We start from the raw sequence: 22,659 nt of genomic DNA, 5'->3' as shown, positions 1-22,659 counted from the left end.
GCATTTGCCCACATCCCGTGGCCCAAAATGCCCTTTTACGCTTTCCCCCCAGTCCCTCTAATATCACGGTTTCTGAACCGAGCTCAGGAGGAAGAACTGTCAGCCATTCTTATAGCCCCTGAGCGCGTGAGCGCCCCGTGGGTTCCAATCCTGTGACGTCTGTTATCGGGTCGCCCGTGAAAACTGCCGTGGAGGGAGGACGCTCTCCTCCAGGCGGGGGAGCGATCAGGAGTTACCCAGAAATAGGCCAGCACCTTTGGGTCTGGCCGCTGAGCAGATCCGCTTAGAGAGGATGGGTCTCTCTCAGAATGTAGTGCGCACGATCCAGGATTCACGTGCTGCCTCCACCACAGAACTGTACACATCAAAGTGGACAGCCTTTCAGCGCTGGTGTACGGAGAAAGGTGTAGAGGCCATCTTATGTCCACTAGGTGGCATGATGTCCTTTCTGCAGCAGCTGATGGACAGAAATCTGGCATTCAGCACAATTAAAACGCTGCAGCCATTTCTTCCTGTCACGAAGGCTTCGGTGACAGAACAGTTTTTAATCACCCGCTGATGAAACGTTTTCTAAAAGGTGTACAAAGGCACAGACCTGTGTCACGCCAACTCCTCAGTGGGACTTAACGATGGTTCTGCAGGCCCTGATCAAAGCTCCTTTTGAGCCGTTAGGTCAGGTTTTGATTAAATTCTTGTCACTTAAAACAGCCCTGCTGTTGGCCTTGACATCTTCAAAGACAGTGAGTGATTTATCTGCATTCTCTGTTGCTCCGTCATGCCTCAGGATTCAGGCTGATGGCAGTTCAGCTTATCTGAGACCTAATGCAGCGTTTATGCCTAAAAACATCACGAGTTCATTTAAATCGAGAACGATAACGTTGGAGTTTTTTTTCCCTCCTCCCCACAATTCAGAAGAAGCAGCATCTTTTCATCTTCTCTGCCCTGTGCGTGCATTGGCATGTTACATAGCATGCACGTCCACACTGTGTCAGACTCAACATTTGTTTGTGCATTATAGAGACGCCTCTGCAGGTCGCCCGTTATCCACCCAGTGCCTGTCATACTGGCTGTGTGAGGCCATTTCTGAAGCTTACAGAGCATCAGGTTTAGAGCCCCCTGACAACCTCAGGGCGCACTCGACCAGAGGAATCACATCCTCGACAGCCTTGCATAATGGTATGACAATGCAGGATATTTGCACTGTAGCCGCGTGGTTATCGCCCTGCTCATTTATTCGCTTCTATCTGCGTGATGTGTCGGCTCGCTCCATGATACATTCTGTCCTCGGTTCCTTAACAGATTGAATCTCATTGTTTTCATGGAACTTCTGACATCTGACTACATGTAATTATAGTGCGAGATATTTGTTATCAGTCAGAAGTTTGTGACTGTTGGTTTTTGTTCTAATGTCACTAATCAGTTCATGAAAACTGTTACCAATCAGTTCATTTGATTACTAATCAGTTCATTTATTTTGAATCTGTTCACTGTTTTTTCAGCCTCTCCCCTTTTTCCTGTCGAGAACTTTTCTCTCCGGTTGCCCATGTACACAGCATGTGTAAATTACGCAGCGCACATCTGTACATGGTGCTCGTACTTACGCAGCGCGTATTTACGCAGCGCGTATTTACGCAGCGCGTATTTACGCACATGGAGGGCTGAAGGATAAAATGCTTTTTACTGCAAGCGGGCGCTTCATACGGTGTTCGAATGGACCCAGTGAGGCTGAGACTACATCCTGCTTCGCCCTTAACCCACCAGCGACAGCCTTAAAGGGCGAAGCCTATGCGAAATAGAACATTGGTTATGTACTGTAACCCCAGATTCTATGAGTATAGGCGTAGCCCTTTAAGCTCTGGGCCTCACTGGCTCCTAAATGGCTGAAGAAAAACACTATTTGGGAGCCGATTACCCGCTCTCAACGTAATTCATACGGACCGGGTGGGGCCCACACGACAGGTGGGCGTGGACTAAATTTTTTCAGTGCGACACTTTGCGTGATGGGATAAAACCCACAAGCGACAGCCTTAAAGGGCTACGCCTATACTCATAGAATCTGGGGTTACAGTACGTAACCAACGGTTTGTTGGATGTAATGTTGAAGTAAAGAAATGGGAGATGATGGTAAACCACACATTTTATTACTGTAACTGTGAATATGCTATTACAGAATACAATTCAGTTTCTTTATTCTTCTGTATTTTCTTGAACACAATCTTCTTCTCTGTGCTGTCACAGCAGCACTTAGTGACAAAAAGTAATAAAAGCAGTGGAATGTAACAATATTCAATGTCATTCCAATATTTTTTTGACAAACATTTTTCTAAAACTCACTAGTTATAGACACAGATTTCTGAAGACTGTTGCCCATCTTTACTTCTGATATAGTCAGCCTGTCTAAAATTCTTTTTATACTTAATTTTCTTGTTGCAAATGAACCCAGTTAGTTTCCAAATGCTCCTCAAGCTGTTTCTTAGTTATATCACTTTGTTTTATAGTCTTCTGTTGCCACATCCAAACTTTTTGTAAATAGGTCTGTAAGTATTATGCTGGTGAAGATTCTCAGTCATCCAGGACATGATGAATTCAAAAAGTGTTCAGTACAAAAACAATCTACATATGTGTGTGTGTCTTATCTCACTCAGCCTTATAACCTGAATCTCTCACTCACTGCTGTTTGAATTGAGAAAGCTCCTCGGATGAGGAGCGAAACGTCTTCTGTTACAAATAAAGTCCAGTTGTTTTTGTATTGAACGCTTTTTGAAGTCTGTAAGTGTTTACACCTGCTAGTTGTTTTTCCTTTTTAGTTTTTGTAAGAAGACATTAAAACTAAATTAAATTAATAAAACCATAAACGTCCAATGGCGATGGCAAAACATGATAAGAAGTTGGATTAAACTTCAGAGGTGAGTCATTGGTCTTGCTAGGGTCAAAAACAAATGTAACCTTTTTACAAAGTGCACAAAGTTTGTTGCCGATATTAACCTGTTTTATAGCAATGACAACTATCAGATGTGCAATAAGTGTTTAAATCAAAAATTTATGTAAAAATCTCAACACAAAAAATTTTTGCTGCAAAAATGTGATCTTTTTTCTGTTAATACTGATGAATAATAAAACTAGACACTTAAGCGTCTGATGATGTTTTGAGCTGCTGCAATTCAGCAATGTCTGTTGGAGTCCTAGATTTCTTCTGAAACATGGAAGCAATCTCCTCAAACGTTTTGCCTTTGGTCTCAGGGACACGGAGATAAATGAACAACGTGAAGCCAAAAAGCAGCACTGCAAACAGGAGGAACACGTAACAATCCAACCAAGCCTGGTGAGAAGTGTAACAAAAATGAGGTCAGACGTTCTCCAAGAGAAAGCTTTTCCAACAACATGATGTGCATACACAGTTGGTCTGTCTTCCTACCTGGATGTAAGGAAAAGTCATGCCTATGATGAAGTTACTGGTCCAGTTGCAGCAGCCTGCAAGAGCAATGGCTGCAGGTCGAGGCCCTTGGCTGAACAGCTCAGCTACTATGAACCATGGAATCGGACCAGGACCGATCTCAAAGAAACTCACAAAGAGGAAGATAGCAGACATGCTGATGTAGGTCATCCATGAGAAGTCATTCTGAAGGGAAAAACAACATGAGATTAAAATATGTTCCCGTTTTCTGCTTCGTAACAATATGTAAAAGTATTGATATATAACTCACTATGTAAAACAGCAACAGCTACATGAACCAGCCACTAGAGAGCACAAGTCAGTGGATTTCTTGTGCCCATCCCAAGCCCAAGTAAATGGTGAGGGTTGTATCAGGAAGGGCATCTGATGTAAAACACTTTTGCCAAAACACCAAAGTTCATGCTCAATAATCCAGGTATAAAATCCAACAGTGTTCAGTCATGTCATCTGGACGGTTTCTTTTTGATGAAGCCTTCCGGATGGAGGGCGAAATGTCTCCGCACAAAAAAGAAACCGTCCAGATGACCTGACTGAACATTGTTGAAATTTTTTTTCAATCACTGTCTTTTTATTAAAGTTTTTCCCTTTATACATACAAATAGGAACCCGTGGATCCAAAGGAGTCATACATATGGTCTGTTTAAACAACATACTTAAACAAAAATATAAAATTAATCAAAATAATCCCTACAAAATAATCCCATTCACTCCTATCCTGGTCACTGCCCTATGTCTGCACATTACATCCTTACACTTGGCAAGAAGGGAGAGCACATTTTAATAATAATAAAAAAGAATTCACCTGAAATATTATTGTATCATTTGAAATGCATAAAAAAGGTGCCCCGTGTTTTTTTTTTTAATTTCCCAGTAGAGTGCTGAAGAGAACATCTTTTTTTTTGTTTGTTTCAAGCATGATATAAGGTCATATAAACACTGTTTATGAGTTGGAGGAGCAGCCCCCCATCATCTGATTATAAGTGCATGCCTCGCTAACAGGGAACAAAAAGACAACACCTGTCTTATAGAGGCTGATAAAGGTAACTCCTCACCAACATTGTTGAATTTTATACCTGGATTATTGAGCATGGACTTTGGTGTTTTGAAACAATTTGACATGACTGTCGACAAGGGAGAGGGCAGGCACCGGAGGAGAGGGCGTGCCCCAGAGGTCACCAACAAAACTGTTTTTTTCCACTTTGGAGTAGGCTGTTGGGGGAGAATTAGTTTTGTTTGGTATTTCCTTAGACTAATAAAGCCTTCTGGATGGAGGGCAAAATGTCACAGCACAAAAAATTAAACCGTCCACATGACCTGACTGAACATTGTTGGACTTTTGCCAAAACTATAATGCAAGTTCATTAAAGCGAAACCATACCGGATGGATCGATGCCCGGGTTAACAACGATCGCCACCGGTACTATTGGCAAACAGGATGCGGTGGAAATTTTGCTACTGTAAGCCGATTACCACGAGGAGGGAAACATGTCAGAAGACAGAGGGAGAAGAGGAAAGTCAAGAATGTAGGACTGAGGGTGGCAACTCTAAATGTGGGGAGAATGACAGGCAAAGACAGAGATCTGGCTGACACGATGCAGAGAAGGAAGGTAGATGTTTTATGTGTTCAAGAGATGAAGTGGAAGGGTTGCAAGGCTCGCATCATTGGAGCAGGGTTTAAACTGTTTTACTATGGTGTAGCTAGAAAGAGAAATGGGGTAGGGATTGTCCTGCAAGAGGAGTTGGCAAAGAATGTAGTAGATGTGAAAAGAGAGTCAAATAGGGTGATGTGTCTAAAAGTAGAAGTAGAAGGTCTGATGCTAAACTTTGTTGGTGGTTATGCTCTGCCGGTTGGATGTGATGTGGAGGAGAAAGATAAATATTGGAAAGATCTGGATGAAGTGATAGAGAAGTATTCCCAGGGAGGAGGGAGTGGTGATCAGAGCAGACCTGAATGGACATGTTCGTGAAGGAAACAGGGGATGAGGAAGTGATGGGTAGATTTGGTGTCAAGGAAAGAAACCAGGAAGGACAGATGGTGGTGGATTTTGCTAAGGGAATGAAAATAGCTGTAGTCAACACTTATTTCCAAAAGAAAAAGGAACACAGTGTGACCTATAAGAGTGGAGGAAGGAGTACACAGGTCGACTACATTCTGTGTATAAGAGGAAACCTGAGCGAGATTGGGGACTGCAAGGTTGTGGCAGGGGAGAGCGTGGCCAGACATCATCCGATGGCTGTGTGTAGAATGACTGTTGTTGTGAAGAAGAGAAAAAGAGCAAAATCAGAGAAGAAGACCAAATGGTGGAAGCTGAAGAAGGAAGAATAATGTGAGAAATTCAATGAGGAGCTGTTAAAGGCACTGGGTGGTAAGAAAGAGCTTCCAAATGACTGGACTACTACTGCAACAGTAATTTAGAGAAACAGGTAGGAAGGTACTTGGTGTGTCATCTGGACAGATAATGGATGATTTGGAAACCTGGTGGTATAATTGTGAAGTGCAGGAAGCTGTTCAAAGAAAGAGGTTAGCCAAGAAGAAATATGACAGTGAGAGGACTGAAGAGAGGAGACAGTAATTTAAGGAGATGCAATGTAGAGCAAAGAGGGAGGTGGCAAAGGCAAAGCAGAAGGTGTATGATGAGTTGTATGGGAGACTGGACACTAAACAGTGCGAGAAGGACTTGTACTGATTAGCAAGACAGAGGGATCAGGCTGGAAAGGATGCAGCAGGTTAGGCTTGTTACAGATAGGAATTGTAATGTTCTAACAAATGAGGAGAGTGTGACAAGAAGATGGAAGGACTACTTTGAGGAGCTAATGAATGAAGAGAATGAAAAAGAAAAAAGAGTAGAGATCTTAGAAATTGTGGACCAGGAAGTGGTGGTACAACAGCTATGTGGACACTGTGGCTACCTCCAACCAGTAGGCTACTGGTTATGTGGGTGGCTAGAATTATTATTTTTTGGATAAGTTTCCACGGCTGCCTGGACTGGTGGATTCTGCTGGGATGCTAAAGGTTCTTGAGGAGACTCTGGAAGAGTGAATAGCTCTGAAAGTTTTCAATCTGTCACCCACCTTTCTGGACTTCAGCCAACCCAGGATCCCCCCACCCCCCGCACCTCCAGTGTGTTTTATTCATCCCAGTGAGGCTAAATCGCAGAAGGAGAAGTCCGTCATCTAGTGAAGCGAATTTCAGACCGAACTTACCCAGAGACAGAAACGCCACACCCCGGAGGTAGAGGTCTTTTCCTCACCTCTTCTGGTAGAGGAGGAGGTCTCAGCTCTGCAGAAGCCACTTGTCATCCAGTCCTGGTTGTTCCTCCTTCCTGCAGCCTAACTCATCACTTGAGCCTGACCCCAATGAAGAACTCAGGTTTGTCCCTGGTCCTGGCTTGCACCACTGCCATTGCAGGAGGTGCCGACAGCAGAGACGGGCCAAACCCGCTGACTTCCAGCTCCTTCTTCCACCCAGTTCTCCCCAAGCACAGCTGGAAGAGCAGTGGAAAATATTGCAGGGGGAGGGGCAGTTGAGCCCCCACTCATCAACAAAGTTACTGAGTCCTGATCAACCTGAGAAGCAGCTGAGTTCTGATCAGCTTGAAAAGCAACTGAGTCCTGATTAGACAAAGAAATGACTGAATCATGACCAGTCAAAGAAGCAGTCTTCAGGGAGCTTCAAGTTTTCAGGGAGCTCAGTGTCTTAGGAGAACTACAAGTCTTCAGAGAGCTCCACATCTGCAGAGAGCTCCACGTCTGCAGAGAGTTTCACATCTGCAGAGTTCCACGTCTGCAGAGTCTCGTGTCTGCAGAGAGTTCCACATCTGCAACAGAGGTCCTCATGTCTCCGCCATAGGTTCTCGCGTCTCCACCAGACATCTCCACATCTCTACCAGAGGTCCTCATGACTCCACCAGAGGTTCTCATGTCTCCACCATAGGTCCTCACATCTCCACTAGAGGTCCTTCCTTACATCTCCCCCAGAGGTCCTCATGACTCCACCAGAGGTCCTCATGTCTCCACCAGAGGTCCTCACATCTCCATCAGAGGTCTTGAATTTCCAGAGGTCCCTGAGTCTCCAAATGTCCAGGAGTTTCCAGATGTCCTGAGTCCAGTTTCCTGAGTCTCCAGAGGGTTCAGAATCTCCAGAGGGTCCTGAGTCTCCAGAGGGTCCCACACCTTGTGAGGGTCCCACCCCTCCAGAGGGTTCAACACTTCCAGGTGGTTCCATGCCTCCAGAGTGTCCCACGTCTTGAGACAGTGGCATTAACAAAAAATATAGGAGAAGGAACTGGAAGTAGCAGAAATGAAGATGTTGAGGTTCTCCTTAGGAGTGACAAGGATGGATAAGATTAGGAATGAGATCATCAGAGGTACAGCACAGGTTGAACAATTGGGGGATAAAGTTAGAGGACAGACTGAAATGGTTTGGACATGTCCATAGGAGGGACAGTGGGTATATTGGTAGAAGAAGGTTAGAAATGCAGCTGCCAGGAAAAAGAGGAAGACCAAAGAGGATATATATGAATTCAGTTACAGAGGACATGGAGGTAGTTGGAGTGAGGGCAGAGGATGCAGAGAACAGAGTGAGATGGAGGTGGATGACTTGCTGTGGAGACCCCTGAAGAGGAAAAGCCAAAAGAAGAAGATTGATAGATAACTGACCTCAAAATCCAACAAAGTTGTCAGATCCTCTGGACGGTTTCTTTTTGTTGAAACGTTTCATCTTTCATCCAAAAGACTTAATAAGTCTGAGGGGCCACAACAAACTCAGTCTTATAAATAGCACCTTCACATGGTAGATCAACCAGTTTGATGGTGCTCAGATGGTTTCTGGAGTCTGCCCCCCATCCCCGCTCGCCAACTCGTCTGAGGCAGCCATGGCCAAAACATCAAAGTTCATGCTCAATAATAATCCAGGTAGCAAATCCAACAGTTGATGTTTTAAAACACTTTGGTCATGGCTGCCTTAGACAAGTTGGTGAGCGGGGGTGGGGGTGGGGGTGGGGGAGCAGACTCCAGAAACCATCTGAGCACCATCAAACTGGTTGACCCACTATGTGAAGATGCTATTCTTAAGAACTAAGTTGTTGTGGCTCCTCGGACTGAAGAAGTCTTTTGGATGAAAGACGAAACGTTTCAAAAACAAAAAAATTAAGTTCATGCTCAATAATCCAGGGAAAACATCCAACAATGTTAAGTCTGGTCCTCTGGATGGTTTCTTTTTATTGAAACATTTTATCTTTCATCCAAAAGACTTCCTCAGTCCAAGGAGCCACAACAAGCTCAGTCTTATGAATAGCACTTTCACATAGTGGGTCAACCAGTTTGATAGTTGGTTTCTGGAGTCTGCCCTCTCCCCCACCGACTCTTCTGAGGCAGTCATGGCCAAAGTGGTTCAAAACATCAATGTTGGATTTTCTACCTGTATTTTTGAGCATGAACTTTGATGATCTCCAAACTCGTACTCCAAACTGCATATCAACTAACATTCATGCAATTTATCTGTATCTGTAAGAAATATGTTGTATATATTAAGCTAGCAAGTTATATTGTTTGTTTAATGTGTACATTTACTATTTAGCTCATGATTTCAAGGATTAAACTCAACAAACCTGGAACTTTATGCCCACTGTCATGGCAATCGCACAGCAGCTCATACCTCCCAGACCAATTAGAGTCAAAGTGCGCCTTCCAGCTTTGTCTACAAGTGCTACCTGGAACACAAAGACCTTCTGAGCTGGGTGTTTTCATATACAGAATAAGTTGATCCTTGTGCTTCTTTCTCATGGTAGACATACAATCATGATAAAAATATTATTTTATCTTGTTCAGTTCTACAGTTTTATGTTTCAGAATCTTATAAAAATGATCTGGTTTTAACATCTTCTAAAATATTTTCAATTTAACATCAGATATACAAAAACACATTATTTTTTAATCAGAAAGGAGAAGAAATTTAGTCAGTTTGCTGCTCTGGAGCATGAAGGTGTGTATAAACAAAATGCCAAGATGGAAAGGCAACGGCATTGATCTTAGAGAAGTAGCCTTTGCTTCTCATCAATTTGGGAAGGGTTAAAGGTAATTTCTAAACTATTTGAAGCCCATAAATCTATGGAGAGAAATATTAATCACAAGTGGAAAACATTTAAGGCTGCTGCCTGCCTTCTCAGGAGACAACACCCCCCACAAAGTCCGTGGCTCAATCCATTGGCCTTGTTTTATATATTAAAGGACTTCATCTGTCTGACAGCAGACTTGGACCAAACTTGGTCATGATGTAAATAGACAATGATCCCAAACAGATCAGTACATCTACAATAGAACAGCTAAAATATTAAGAATCAAGGTATTGCAACAATACAATATAAAGTCTGCACTTCACCATAATTGGAATGCTGTGAAGGAACTGTGAAAGAGCAAAAAAGAAATGAATGTCTGCAAACCTCAATAATCTGAAGCAGAGTTATAAAGAAAAGTGGCCCAAAATTCATTCTCATCCATGTGAGAAACTAATACTCAATAAGACTAAGCTGTATAAATAAAGGTTGAATGAATACAGTCGTACAGAAAATAACTTTTGAGTTATTGCTGCAACAGTAGGTTCTACAAGCTGCTGGATCGTGAGGTGTGTGCAGCTTTTCCTCACACATTCTTTTTTGTCTCCAATTGCAGAACAAAAAGGGGGAATTGGAAATACACTCTGTCCATCCGTCCATCTGTGCTGTGGGCATGATAACGTGAAAAACAAGTGATGTGCTGACTTCCATTGTGGTGTGTGGCTACATCTAGACAAAAGAAAGTTTCCTTTCAAAAATTGGATTGCCAGGTCAAAATCCAATATGACTGCCACCATATATGTCTATTTGTAAAAAAGTTCATGCTTAAGAGTTGAATCACTTGAAAAATAAGCAATGTGCTAACTTCCATTTTGGTCTGTGGCTGCATGCAAAAATGTCCTGATCAAAAATTTAGTTGCCAAATCAAAATCCAAGATGAATACTACCATATTTATATATATGTAAACTGGCCACCCCATGTCATCTTTGCAGATCAAATATACCAGGAGCTGCAAGAAGGGTGATCAGTGGCACAAAACAAAACAAACAAAAAAAAAAAACGTTAGAGTCCTCACACCCCAATCATTTCAGGAAACTATGCATTCTAATGTTTTACAGGACTTAAAATTATTGTTTCCTCAAATAATCGGAGTGGCCCTTGGGGTGACCAAGGCCACATTGGCCACCCCTTGACTTTGCTACTGCACCTGGTGATGGATAAAATAGTTCCCGCTGCTTGCCAGAAGCCATCTGTCCGTGCTGCCTTGAACAAGCCAAAATAAATAAACAACCTGTTTATAAAAACTACAAACATTCACTATTCAAATGCTTCAGCGGTGGATGGGGGACATTGGCGTATCGCTTGCTATTTTGGTTTTCTCTTTGTTTAAAAATTAATGATGACATGGTGGGTTTTGTTGTGTGTTTTTGTACCTTGAGGTTAACAGAGAAATATTTAGAACCTGGTTAAAAACAAATCATTATATATGTCCTGATGTGGGAAACTGTCCAATGGAAAGATGGTAGACTTTGTGTATGTGATCACTGTGCACTGGTGCTTTGTGTTCACTCACAGAAACCAGGGTAAAAACTGTGTTGATTGCACCAACTCCTATTGTTGCGTAGACAGGCTGAGCAACACCAGCTTGTGAGAAGATTGCTGTAGAGTAATAAAAGATCTTGGAAACAAAGTGAAATAAATATTATCTAAAACCACAGTCATATTCAAACAACACAAGTTTTTGCTCAGTTAGGCATGTTTAAAGATATTTTGCACAATAGACCCATCTATGATTTTTTTAGTTCAAGTGGCATGAAAAACAATATATTTTGGAGTTAATGAAATCCAAAGGTACTTTGCCACTCACCGCATTAATGCCAGACAACTGTTGGGAGAGATGCATCATGAGGGCAACAAACAGCTGCCGTCTGTACACAGATGACAAGATCTTGGAGAAGAGAGAAAAAAAAAAAGTTATGACTTTATATATTTGACATATTGTGATAGTTTTAGAGAGGAGAAGAAAGAAAAAACATAGCAATGCCCCCCCACCCCCCACCCCCACAAAAAAAACCAAAAAAAAACCCAATCACTGTGTGAGGGGCGTGGTACACCCTGGACAGGTCTCCAGTCCATCACAGGGACACATAGAGACAAACGAGACAAACATCCATTCACTCTCTCTTTCTCACACCTAGAGACAATTTAGAGTTACCAATCAGACTAACATGCATGTTTTTGGTCTGTGGGAGGAAACCGGAGTACCTGGAGAAAACCCACGCATGCACGAAGAGAACATGCAAACTCCACCCAGAAAGGTCCCTGGACTGGGCTTTGAACAAAGGACCTGCTTGCTGAAAGGCAACTGCTCTACCCACTGCGTATTTGTCTATAAATAATTTGACACAAATGAGGACCTGCTAGCTCACTGAATACAAAAATAATAGCTGCATCCAAACCATCCACATGTCTGCTAGATCCCATCCCAACCAGACTGTTTAAAGAGGTATTTCTCCTAATTAATGTCCACATTTTGGATCTATTTAATTTGTCTCTAATAAATGGTTACATCCCACAGAGCTTTAAGATTGCTTTAATGAAACCTTTACTTAAGAAACATAACCTTGACTCAGGAATCTTAGCCAATTATAGGCATATATCTAATCTAACTTTCAACTAAAAATTCTAGAGAAACTAGTTGCAGGTCAGTTGTGTGAACATCTACAAATAAATAATCTGTTTGAAGAGTTTTAGTCAGGATTTAGAGCATCACAGCACTGAATCTGCACTGATGGAAGTTACCAATGATATCCTCATGGTCTCTGACAATGGACAGGTAGCAACACTGGTCCTGTTATACCTCAGTGCTGCATTAAATACAGTTGATCACAATATTCAGGTCTCTCTTGTAAATGAGTCCCCAAGGCTCAATGGGATTAACCTGTCTAAATAAAGTTATAATTAAATATTCTGCTACAGAGTATGGTACTGGGATTACAGGAACAGCTCTAAATTGGTTTGAATCATATTTATCTGATAGATTCCAGTTTGTAAATGTAAATAATAAATTTTCTTCATACACCAAAGTTAGTCATGGAGTTCCTCAGGGTTCAGTGCTTGGACCAATACTCTTTACTTTATATACAGTATGCTTCCATTAGGTAAAGTTATTAAACAGCATGGGATACATTTCATTGTTATTGTCATGTTTTTGCCCCTTTTTTTTACTACTTCAGCCTGTCTAGTTTCACGTTTTTTTTTCGCCTGCCAAGTGTTTTCTGTCCTGTCAATCACTCAGTTCATGTGCCTGCACCATGCCTCCTCCTCCCTGCCTCTGCAATCAGCTTCATTCATGGCACCTGTGCACCTCCCTTCTTAAGCTCTCTGTTCACCCTCATTTAGTGCCAGATTCTCAAACCTCTCTGAGCAGTAGAAATCCAGCACTTCTTGTCTTTGCATCCTGCCATGTTCTGAACCCAAGCCTGTTTTCTGACTACCTGACCAGCCTGCTCCCTTTTGGAATTTGTCTGCTTAAGTCCTCATGGTTATTACTCTGCGTCTCCACACCGACCACGATTCAAGATCACATTTTTTTTATTTATTCTGCTCTCTGCCTCCCTGTGCTCGAACTCCTGCTACCCATCTTGGACCCTGGAGCTGGACTTGCCCTTAATGGACCTGTACACCTTCTGTTTGCTCCGCTGCTTCTGTTCACTCTGCATGAGTGATGTCATTGGCTCCAGCGAGACTACAGCTCCTGTTATTCCATCAAGACAGAAGGTCGGACCCAGGCCCGGACCCAGACCTGCACCAGAAGCTGTTTATTTCCTAATAAACTTTTTAAACCATTTCTGTGTTGGGTGTTGATGTGCTGATCCAAACTGGTTCTTGACAGTAGAATCTGGCCATTATGGATCCAGCACCCACCCAGGAATGGTGCTCTGGTGTAGAAGGGGCCATAAATAAACTTGAAACTAATATGCAGGAAATCATGGAAATATTAAGAGCTATGTCTCAGCAAAACCCTTCTTTGAACTCTGCTCATTCTTCTTTTGTCCAGGCTGCTGCTCCTCATGTCCCCACTCCTTCTCATGAACCTTGTTTTTCTTCCCCTGAACTTTTTTAAGGAGATCCTGATCAATGTTGACCATTTCTCACACAGTGTGACATCAACTTTCAGCTGCAGCCCTCCTCTTTTCCCACAGAACGAGCCCGGGTGGCCTACGCAATCTTTCTACTGGCAGGTAAAGCCAAGTCATGGGGCACTTCTGAGTGGCAAAGAAACTCCAGAAGTTGTCACAGTTTTGATGAGTTTGCTAAGGAGTTATGTAGGGTTTTTGATCCCCTGCTACCAGAGAGGGAGGCCGCATGTAAACTTTTTTCTGTAAAACAAGGAAACAAACGAGTCACTGAATATATTATTGAATTTCATGCCATTGCTGCTGGAAGTCGTTGGAACGAGGAGGCCTTAATTTATGCTTTTCTCCAGGGTCTTAATGGCACTATTAAAGAAGAACTTGCAACTCAGAATTACCTGGAGTCCCTTAAGAGCTTGGAGGACCTGGCCACGCGCGTCGACCTGCGCCTTCAGGAAAGAGATCGAGACAGGGGGTACAGAGCAGCGAGGAGGCCAAGACCCTGAGGTGAGTCACAAGTTTTCTCTAAAACGTCAGCTGTGGCTGATGGGTTAGAGCAGTCATCCTCCAATGCAAGAGTTGGGGGTTTGAATCCACTAGCAGTCACATGTCGAAGTGTATCTGGGCAAGACACTGAACCCCTCATAGCCTCTGATGTGTGTCCCATCAGTGTATGAATTTGATCTAAAGCACTGATTAGTCTCTTTAGAATGATTTGTTCAATTAGCTTTGTAATGATCTAGTAGAGTGCTGTATGAATGGGTAAATGAGGACACAGATTGTAGTGTAAAGCACTTTGAGTGTCTTGAAATAAGATAGAAAGGCGCTATATAAGTACAGTCCATTTACCATTTAAAGAGTCTCATGTGGTACCCATTTCCAATACCCCACAGACCGAAGAACCCATGCAGCTGGGCAGGAGCTGACTCACCCCAGAGGAAAGGGAGAGAAGAAGGAGACAGCACCTCTGTTTTTACTGTGGTGCAGGTAACCACACAATTGCGACGTGTCCATTAAAAGATCAGACTCAACAGGTAAGAGGAGATGTCTGTTGAATCAGACCAGTACACCCAGGATCTCCTCCCCTTTCTTTGTGCCAGCAGAGATCCAAGTACCTGGTAAGAGACCTAGATCAGTATCAGCCTTCATTGACTCAGGGGCAGATACTGAATTCATCGACCACCAATTCGCACTATGGGCATTGAATTACTCCAATCTCCCAAGTCGCACAAAGTTCTCGCCCTGGATGGTCTTTCTGTCCATGATTCGAACCTCGAGACCACGCCTGTCACTTTGTTATTAGGAGGCAATCACAAAGAGACCTTAAGGTTTATTGTAATTAACTCTCCACACCTCCCTATTGTACTGGGTTCGACCTGGCTTAATAAACACAACTCACATATTAATTGGAGAGGAAGAGAGATAGTGGGTTGGTCAGAAGAGTGTCTATCCACCTGTCTTTTCGAGGCAATTCTGCCTTCTGTCAGTCCTCAAAATATTACAGAAACTTATCCTGACCTCTCCAAAAGTCCCTGCTGAGTACCACAATCTCAAAGAAGTATTTAACAAAGTTAAAGCCTCACCATGCACCTCCACCCTCTTCATTTCAATTCCACACATTTAGGGTTGTTTGGGCTCGGGTGTGCTGCAACAATTTTACATCTCTGTTGACCATAGCCACCTGGGACTCAATTTTATTGTACACCTTAGACATTCACTCATAACATCCTCATGATGTTCACATTTAGGAACTTGAGGTGGGCACATGCCTATGGGTGGTGGGATGACTTTACTCTCGCCCCCTGTGCCTGTGCTCACTTACAATGGTTGCATTTAGACACTAGGGTTTGGATAGAGTTGGGGTGGAGGGGAAACTGGCATCATGCCAGCCTTTGCTCCTTCTTCTTTCCTTTTTAATGGCACTATACAACAACACACATCAATAGCACATCTAGGGGCGGGGGTGTATGTGTCGGGGTCTTATTCTTTTTTTTTTCCTCACCCCCCTAGTTCCCTAACTGCCATTCCGGGGGTGGGGTCCGGGAGAAGGACAGGCCGTCTGGTGTTGACCAGGACTATGTGGGGGTTCGGGGTCTGGGGGATTGCCGTGGGCGGTGCTGGCGCTGTGCTCTCCCTGGGGTTGTTTGGACCCCCTGAGCTTGGCTCTTGGGTGCCATGGTTGGCCCGCTGGCCGGGGTGGCTACCGGGGCCTGGCGGGCAGTCGGTTGGGGGCGCGTGCTTGGTTGTTGGTGGTGTGTGGGTGTGGTCGGTGGCGTGACCTCTTCGTGCCGGGGGGTGTCCTGTCAGCTGGGCGTGGCCTGGGCCGGGTCTGGGATATTGGCTCCTCTCCGCTTGAGAATGAATGGGTCTACCTCCTGGGTTTGGGCATGGGCTGTCCCCTGTAGAGGGCGGGTACATGTCTTGGACCTGGGGGGTATAGAGTGCATATCGGGAATAAGAATGAAATGTATCGTTATTGTATGTCTTTGAGTGAGTGAGTGTGAGAATGAGGCTGGGACTGTGTGATTGTGTCTGTGTACGAATGGGTATTTGTTAGGCCGAGACTCGGACTGCCCCCTCTTTGATACAACTGGGGGTGCTTGGCATCGCGCCCCTATCGCGTGGCCCCCTGGTGGGGTGTGCCCTTGCCTGCCGGAGCGCTTGGGGCCCTTGATGTCGGGGGCTGGGCGCTTGGGCGTGTGTCGGCTCGGCCTGGTGTCTGCCTGGTGGGGCTCAGGTCCTCTGGCCCAGTCAGGCCTTGGCCTGGGTGGTGTGAGTCCTCGGTGCCCGGGCCTCGGTGCCCGGGCCTCGGTGCCCGGGCCTCGGTGCCCGGGCCTGGAACTGCATTGGTGCGGCGGGTTCCGGCGGGGGCCTATGAGTTTGTCGCTGTTGGCCCCGGGGGGTCACTGTATGTGGTCGCTGGTGGGGATCTTCCGGTTCTCCCCTGTGGTCCGATCTGGGGGGTGGGTGAGTGGTTCGTCCTGTGTGGGTGGCCCTGGGGGCTCCGCGGTCGGGGTCCCTCCTGGGGTCTTGGGCTCTGGTCACCCCTTTTTTGTCTGCCTCTGGTCTTGGGGGTCGGGTCTCTGCTGCTTCACAGTTACTATTAAATGTTCTATTAGAGAAGCCTTATACACTTATGCATGCTCACAACCACACACAAATAGATGCAGGGATGCTTATGTAGGCTTTATATGTAGATATATAGATATGTATATGAATGTATATTCATGTGTATGTATGTATGCATATAGCGTAGGTATGGGTATATATATTTATGGAAACTTACTGCAAAGCCATAAATATTTTAAGTTCTTTATACATATGTATTTTGTTGCTGTGTTTTGTCATGTTCTTTGCAGGTGAACAGACAGTGGCCGGGTGTTTTGCTGTGTGCTCTCCTTGTGTATATTTCTTATATTTTGGAGTCTTACTTTGTCTTTTCTTTCTTTTTTCTATCCTATTAAAAAATAAAAAATAAATAAAACCTACACTAGATAATCACTAGAATAAATATTTCATAATAATGGTGTGGCGAGGATGGCTGTAAGGGGAGAAGGGAGGCCATCTATAAAAAAACCAAAGTTAAAGCCACTTCTCTTCCTCCACATAGACCCTATGTTTGTGCCATTGATCTCTTACCTGGCACCACTCCACCTAGGGGCAGTCTCTATTCTCTGTCAAGACCCGAACACACAGTCATGCAAGAGTATCTAAAAGAATTCCTTCAGGCCGGTATTATCAGACCGTCAGCATCACCACCATAAAAAATAAATATCCTTTACCTCTCATGTCTACAGCGTTCGACCTCATCCAAGGTTCCAGTCTTCTCTAAACTTGACCTTAAAAATGCCTATCATCTGGTCCGCATCAGGGAGGGGGACGAATGGAAGACGGCGTTCAACATACCCAATGGACACTACGAGTATTTGGTAATGCCTTTTGGTAATGCCTTTTGGTCTCACCAACGCTCCAACAGTTTTTCAGGCTCTTGTGAATGACATTCTAAGGGACATGATTAATCAATTTGTTTTTGTCAACCTGGATGATATTTTGATTTTCTCCAAGAACGTAGACCGTCACCGTCAACATGTCAGAGCTGTGCTTACCAGACTGCTACAAAACAACCTTTTCGTTAAAGCTGAGAAGTGTGAATTCCATCAAATCTCCACTTCCTTTCTGGGGTTTGTTATCTCGCCAGACCAGGTAACCATGGATATTAACAAAGTATCTGCTGTTCTTGAATGGCCCATTCCTAAAGATAGAAAGCAGTTACAAAGATTCCTTAGCTTTGCTAATTTCTATAGAAGATTCATTAAAGACTATAGCATCATTTCTGAACCATTACATGCTTTAACATCTTCCAAATCAAAGTTTGTCTGGAATGAGTCAGCTGATCTCTCTTTCAATAAACCCAAATAACTGTTTTCTACTGCACCGATCCTCCATGCTCCTGACCCCAACAAACCATTCATTGTTGAGGTTGATGCTTCTAGTACTGGGGTAGGAGCGGTTCTTAGTCAGCGTAACAGCAAAGGAAAAGTTCTCTAGGAGCCTTTTTGCTGCTGAATGCAATTATGATGTGGGGGGGATAGGGAACTGCTGGCTGTCAAGCTCTCCCTCGAGGAGTGGAGGCATTGGCTTGAGAGAGCCAAGGAACCTTTCATTGTTTGGACTGACCATAAAAACCTTGAGTACCTCAGGACCGCTAAGAGGTTAAATCCACGTCAAGCCAGGTGGGCTCTTTTCTTCTGTCACTTCAATTTTGTATTATCCTATAGACCAGGAACAAAGAATACCAAGCCCGACGCCCTGTCTTGCATTTTGGAGGAGAGCGATGCTACTAACGTCAGTTCTGAGATTTAATTTATTCTGCCTATCCATAACCCAGCTTGAATCAGACCTCCGGCAGGCTAATCTGGATCACCCACCTCCACCCAATTGCCCTAGAAACCGGATATTTGTTCCAGACAAAAAAGTTAAAGAGGTTCTGGACCTCTGCCATAAGTTTCAGATGTTTTGCCATCCTGGGGTTACTAAGACCCTTAGTGTCATCAGATCCAAGTTCTGGTGGAAAGACTTGATTAAGGATGTCAAACAGTATGTTTCCTCTTCTTGTTCATGCAACCAGGCCAAATCCTCCCATCGTCCTCCTGCTGGCCTACTCCATCCTTTACCTATCCCATCTCGCCCATGGTCCCATATTTCTATGGATTTTGTCACAGGTCTTCCCCTCTCCTCAGGTCATACTGTTATTCTTACCATAGTAGACCATTTTTCTAAGATGGTTCATCTTGTCCCTCTCGCTAAACTCCCTTCTGCTAAAGAACTCAGCATGATCATGGCTAAAGAGTTGTTCAGACTTCATAGCATACCTTCTGACATTGTTTCTGATCGAGGGTCTCAGTTTATCTCTAAGTTTTGTCAGGAGTTTTGCAGTATGCTGGGCATATCTGTCAGTCTCTCCTCAGGTTTTCACCCTCAGTCTGATGGCCAAACGGAAAGGGTTAGCCAAGAGGAAGAAGCTAAGCTGCGGCTACTGTATGAAAGGGATCCTAGCAAATGGTCTACCAATCTCCCCTGGGTGGAACACGCCATGAACTCCCTGCCCTCCTCAGCAACTGGTTTGTCCCCGTTTTATGTGGTGTTTGATTTCCAACCTCCTCTGTTCTCTGTCCAGGGCAGAGAGGCCCAGGTGCTATCAGCTCACCAAGCAGCCATGAGGTGCCAATGCACCTGGAGGAGAGCCAGGAGGGCCCTCCTCAAATCCTCTGCTACCTATGTCAGGGGGGCCAACAAACGCTGCTCCACCCAGCCAACTTACCAAGTGGGCCACAAGGTTTGGCTCTCCACCAAGGACCTTCCCCTGTGGGTGGAATCACGTAAGTTGGCTCCCTGGTTCATCGGCCCATTCCCCATCACTAAGGTCATTAACCCAGTAGCTGTTCGCCTTCAGTTGCCTCGTTCCCTCAAGGTGCACCCTACTTTTCATGTATTCTGTCTTAAACCTTTTTTGAATTCCCGTTTCGGATGACCCTTAATTTTCTCTTGTTGAACACAGACAAAACTGAGGTTTTGGTTTTTGAGGTTTTGGTTTTTGGACCTGAGCACCTTAGGAATGACTTTTTCAGTCTTTCTCCCTCCTTAGATGGCATTAATCTGTCCTCCAGATCTAATGTTAAAAATCTTGCTGTTATTTTTGATCAGGACATGCCTATTATCCCCCACATTAAAAATGTTACTAGAACCACCTTCTTCCACCTGCATAATATCACTAAAATTAGAAACATCTTATCTAAAAATGATGCAGAAAAACTGGTCCATTCATTTGTCACGTCTAGACTGGACTATTGCAATAGTTTATTATCTGGATGTCCGAATACTTCTTTAAAACATCTTCAGTTGATCCAAAATGCTGCTGCCACAGTCTTAACCAGAGTTAGTAGGAGAGAACATATCTCTCCAGTTTTAGTTTCTCTCCATTGGCTCCCTGTCAAATCCAGAATAGAATTCAAAATCTTACTTCTAACCTACAAAGCTCTCAACAACCTAGCTCCATCTTATATATACGATCTTATGTATAAGATATATATATATATAAGATCTGTAGATCTTATTGTTCCATATTTTCCTAACAGAGCACTTTGCTTTCAGACTGCAAGTTTACTTGTGGTCCCTAGAATTTACAAAAACAGAATGGGAGGAAGATATTTCAGTTATCAGGTTCCTCTCTTGTGGAACCAACTTCCAGTTTCTGTCTGTGAGGCTAGCGCATTATCCAGTTTTAAAACTAGGCTTAAGAGTTTCCTTTTTGATTAATTCTATAGTTAGGGTTGACTTGTCATGCTGTCTTAAGCTTAGACTACTGGAGGACAAACTGACTTTATTTCATCAAATGAATAGTTACCAATTCATACAAATAAATAGTTTGTATTTGTAATCATTCTTTCCTAACATGTGATTTTTGTCTTCTTGTCTTTCCTCCCAGAGAAAAGCTGATGGCCTCCATCCTGGACCTTGCCAATTTGTGGTCGTTTTCTCCTTCCTGTCCTCTCAACCTCAGCCAATTGAAGCAGATGGCCGCTTGTCTTGAGCCTGGTTCTGCTGGAGGTTATTTCCTCATGAGAGAGTTTTTTCCTTTCCACTGTGGGAGACTGCGACGAAGTGAAAACTCAAAGCAATCTGTTGGCTCCTTAGATAAATAATGTTATTAATTGACTTTATATGTTTGTGAATGTTTCTGTTCCGCCCTCTGAGATGACTTCTGTTGTGATTTGGCGCTATATAAATAAACTGAATTGAATTGAATTGAAGTGCTGAACATGGGTTTTAACAGACTACTAGAGTAATCGACAGGTCGATTCCTAGGATATCTATAGAGTTTTTAAATTTCACGTTGAGTATTCGTAGTGACGTCATTACGTTACAGTTACGTCATTGCGTCACATGTCACATGATCCGCACCGGGCTACTAGTAGAAGCTACCAAATGGATTCCTCCCAGCAGATGGACTGAGCAGAGCAGGCCCAATCTTGGCAAACAGTTAGAAATACATCAATAGTCTGGAAATATTTCACCAAAGATGAATCTTCCGATTCAACTACCGTAAGGAAACAGAAAATGAATCAACTTCCTGACTGTTTGGAGCTCGTTGCGAACCGGTGTTACACCATATTCTGTGACCACCGTATATTGTTACCGTAGGGGGCAGTGTTGCATGCACTGTTGCAGGTCACAGAATATGGTGTAACACCGGGTCCAATGACCAAACCAGAACCAGCTTCCTCTGACCTTGTTTCACAAACAAAAAGCAAAACAAAAATTACTCTCTAAGCCTATAAAAATCCTATAAACATATTAATCTCTAAAACTAAACCTAATGTGCACCACAGCTGGTGGTGGTGTGGGGTGGTCGTCCGCCCCACTGTTTTTAGTTTTGTTTTTGACGTGCCACACGCTTCTTTCACTTTTGCAGCTTAATAATAATAACTAATAGTTTTGGTATTCCTGTGACTTATTTGCTGTATGATAAATGGTAGGAGCATAATATATGCTCCCGATGTTTTGTTGGTCTTTTTTTTTGTAAATAATAAATTACGTTTTTTTGCGGTTTTATTTTTATTTTTAATATTTTTTCTTCTTGAGAGCCTATGACGTCATCAATTACTTGAGTTCTACTTGAGTTTTATTATGTTAATGTCGAGTTTAAAAATTATGTAGTCGTTCAACCCCTAGTTAAAAGTGAAAACATTTCACAAAAAATAAGAAATATAATTGAAGTTTATTAAATAAATTATATGGCGGAGAATAAAAAACAGAAATGAGACTAGTCACAAAAAAGTTTACACACATATGTGAGATGTGTGCTTGTTTGCAAAGTGTGACATTGCAGTACTCTTGTATTCATGATGGAGGCCTACATAGAAAGGCTTGATCTGTAGTTTTGTTAATTTTTATTTCCTGAAGTTTTTTTTATGTCTCTCAATCAACATTTATGACTCATAAAACAATTATTGGTGTACTTTAGTTGTTGAGTAATCTGTACAACTCAGAGGGTGTGTTTGTGTACTTTCATGACACGTGGACAGTTGATTTACTTCTTTTGATGAAAGACCTACCAAAGATCTGATGGAGACCCTTGCCTCCCGGTCGGCCTCTTCTTTCTCTCTCCTCATCTCTTCCAGATCAGGAGTCAGATCACATGCTCCCTTTAGACGAAGCAGACCTGCAGAACAGTACAGCAGACAAGAATAAAATCTAGTGTTGTGTACAGAGAAGCTAAGAACTGAACAAATTGCATTTCCTGTGAAAATGCAGTGTGAATGGTTACTGCTGAATGAATTTTGCTCAAATCTGCTAAGAAATTGAAACCAGAATGAAAAGGTTTTGTCACTGAATTGTTAATGTGAGTTCTATCCTGATGCATGCTCAATAATCCAGGTAGAAAAATCTAAAAAAAGTTAAATCTGGTCCTCTGGACATTCAAAAAAACAAAACAAAGCAAATCAACAAAAAAAT

At 43.3% G+C, this 22,659-nt stretch overlaps 1 protein-coding gene across 2 annotated transcripts in view; it reads right to left on the bottom strand.

The window, feature by feature from the left end:
* Positions 1–2,702: 2,702 nt before the first annotated feature.
* Positions 2,703–22,659, bottom strand: part of slc2a2 (solute carrier family 2 member 2) — a 92,267-nt gene continuing 72,310 nt past the window's right edge. For both annotated transcript variants that reach the window (XM_037694992.1, XM_037694991.1), the window contains exons 7-12: positions 22,260–22,366; positions 11,376–11,456; positions 11,082–11,186; positions 9,064–9,165; positions 3,416–3,619; positions 2,703–3,319 (exon numbers count right to left, since the gene is read on the bottom strand). In XM_037694992.1, the coding sequence (XP_037550920.1) occupies positions 3,128–3,319; positions 3,416–3,619; positions 9,064–9,165; positions 11,082–11,186; positions 11,376–11,456; positions 22,260–22,366 (791 nt within the window). In that variant the 3' untranslated portion in view covers positions 2,703–3,127. The remainder of the gene's footprint in view (positions 3,320–3,415; positions 3,620–9,063; positions 9,166–11,081; positions 11,187–11,375; positions 11,457–22,259; positions 22,367–22,659) is intronic.

Source organism: Nematolebias whitei, chromosome 21, assembly GCF_014905685.2.
Source record: "Nematolebias whitei isolate Nwh7 chromosome 21, NemWhi1, whole genome shotgun sequence".
Taxonomy (NCBI): Eukaryota; Metazoa; Chordata; class Actinopteri; order Cyprinodontiformes; family Rivulidae; genus Nematolebias; species Nematolebias whitei.
The sequence above is the reverse complement of the archived record's forward strand: the minus strand, read 5'-3'. Positions and strand labels throughout refer to the sequence as shown.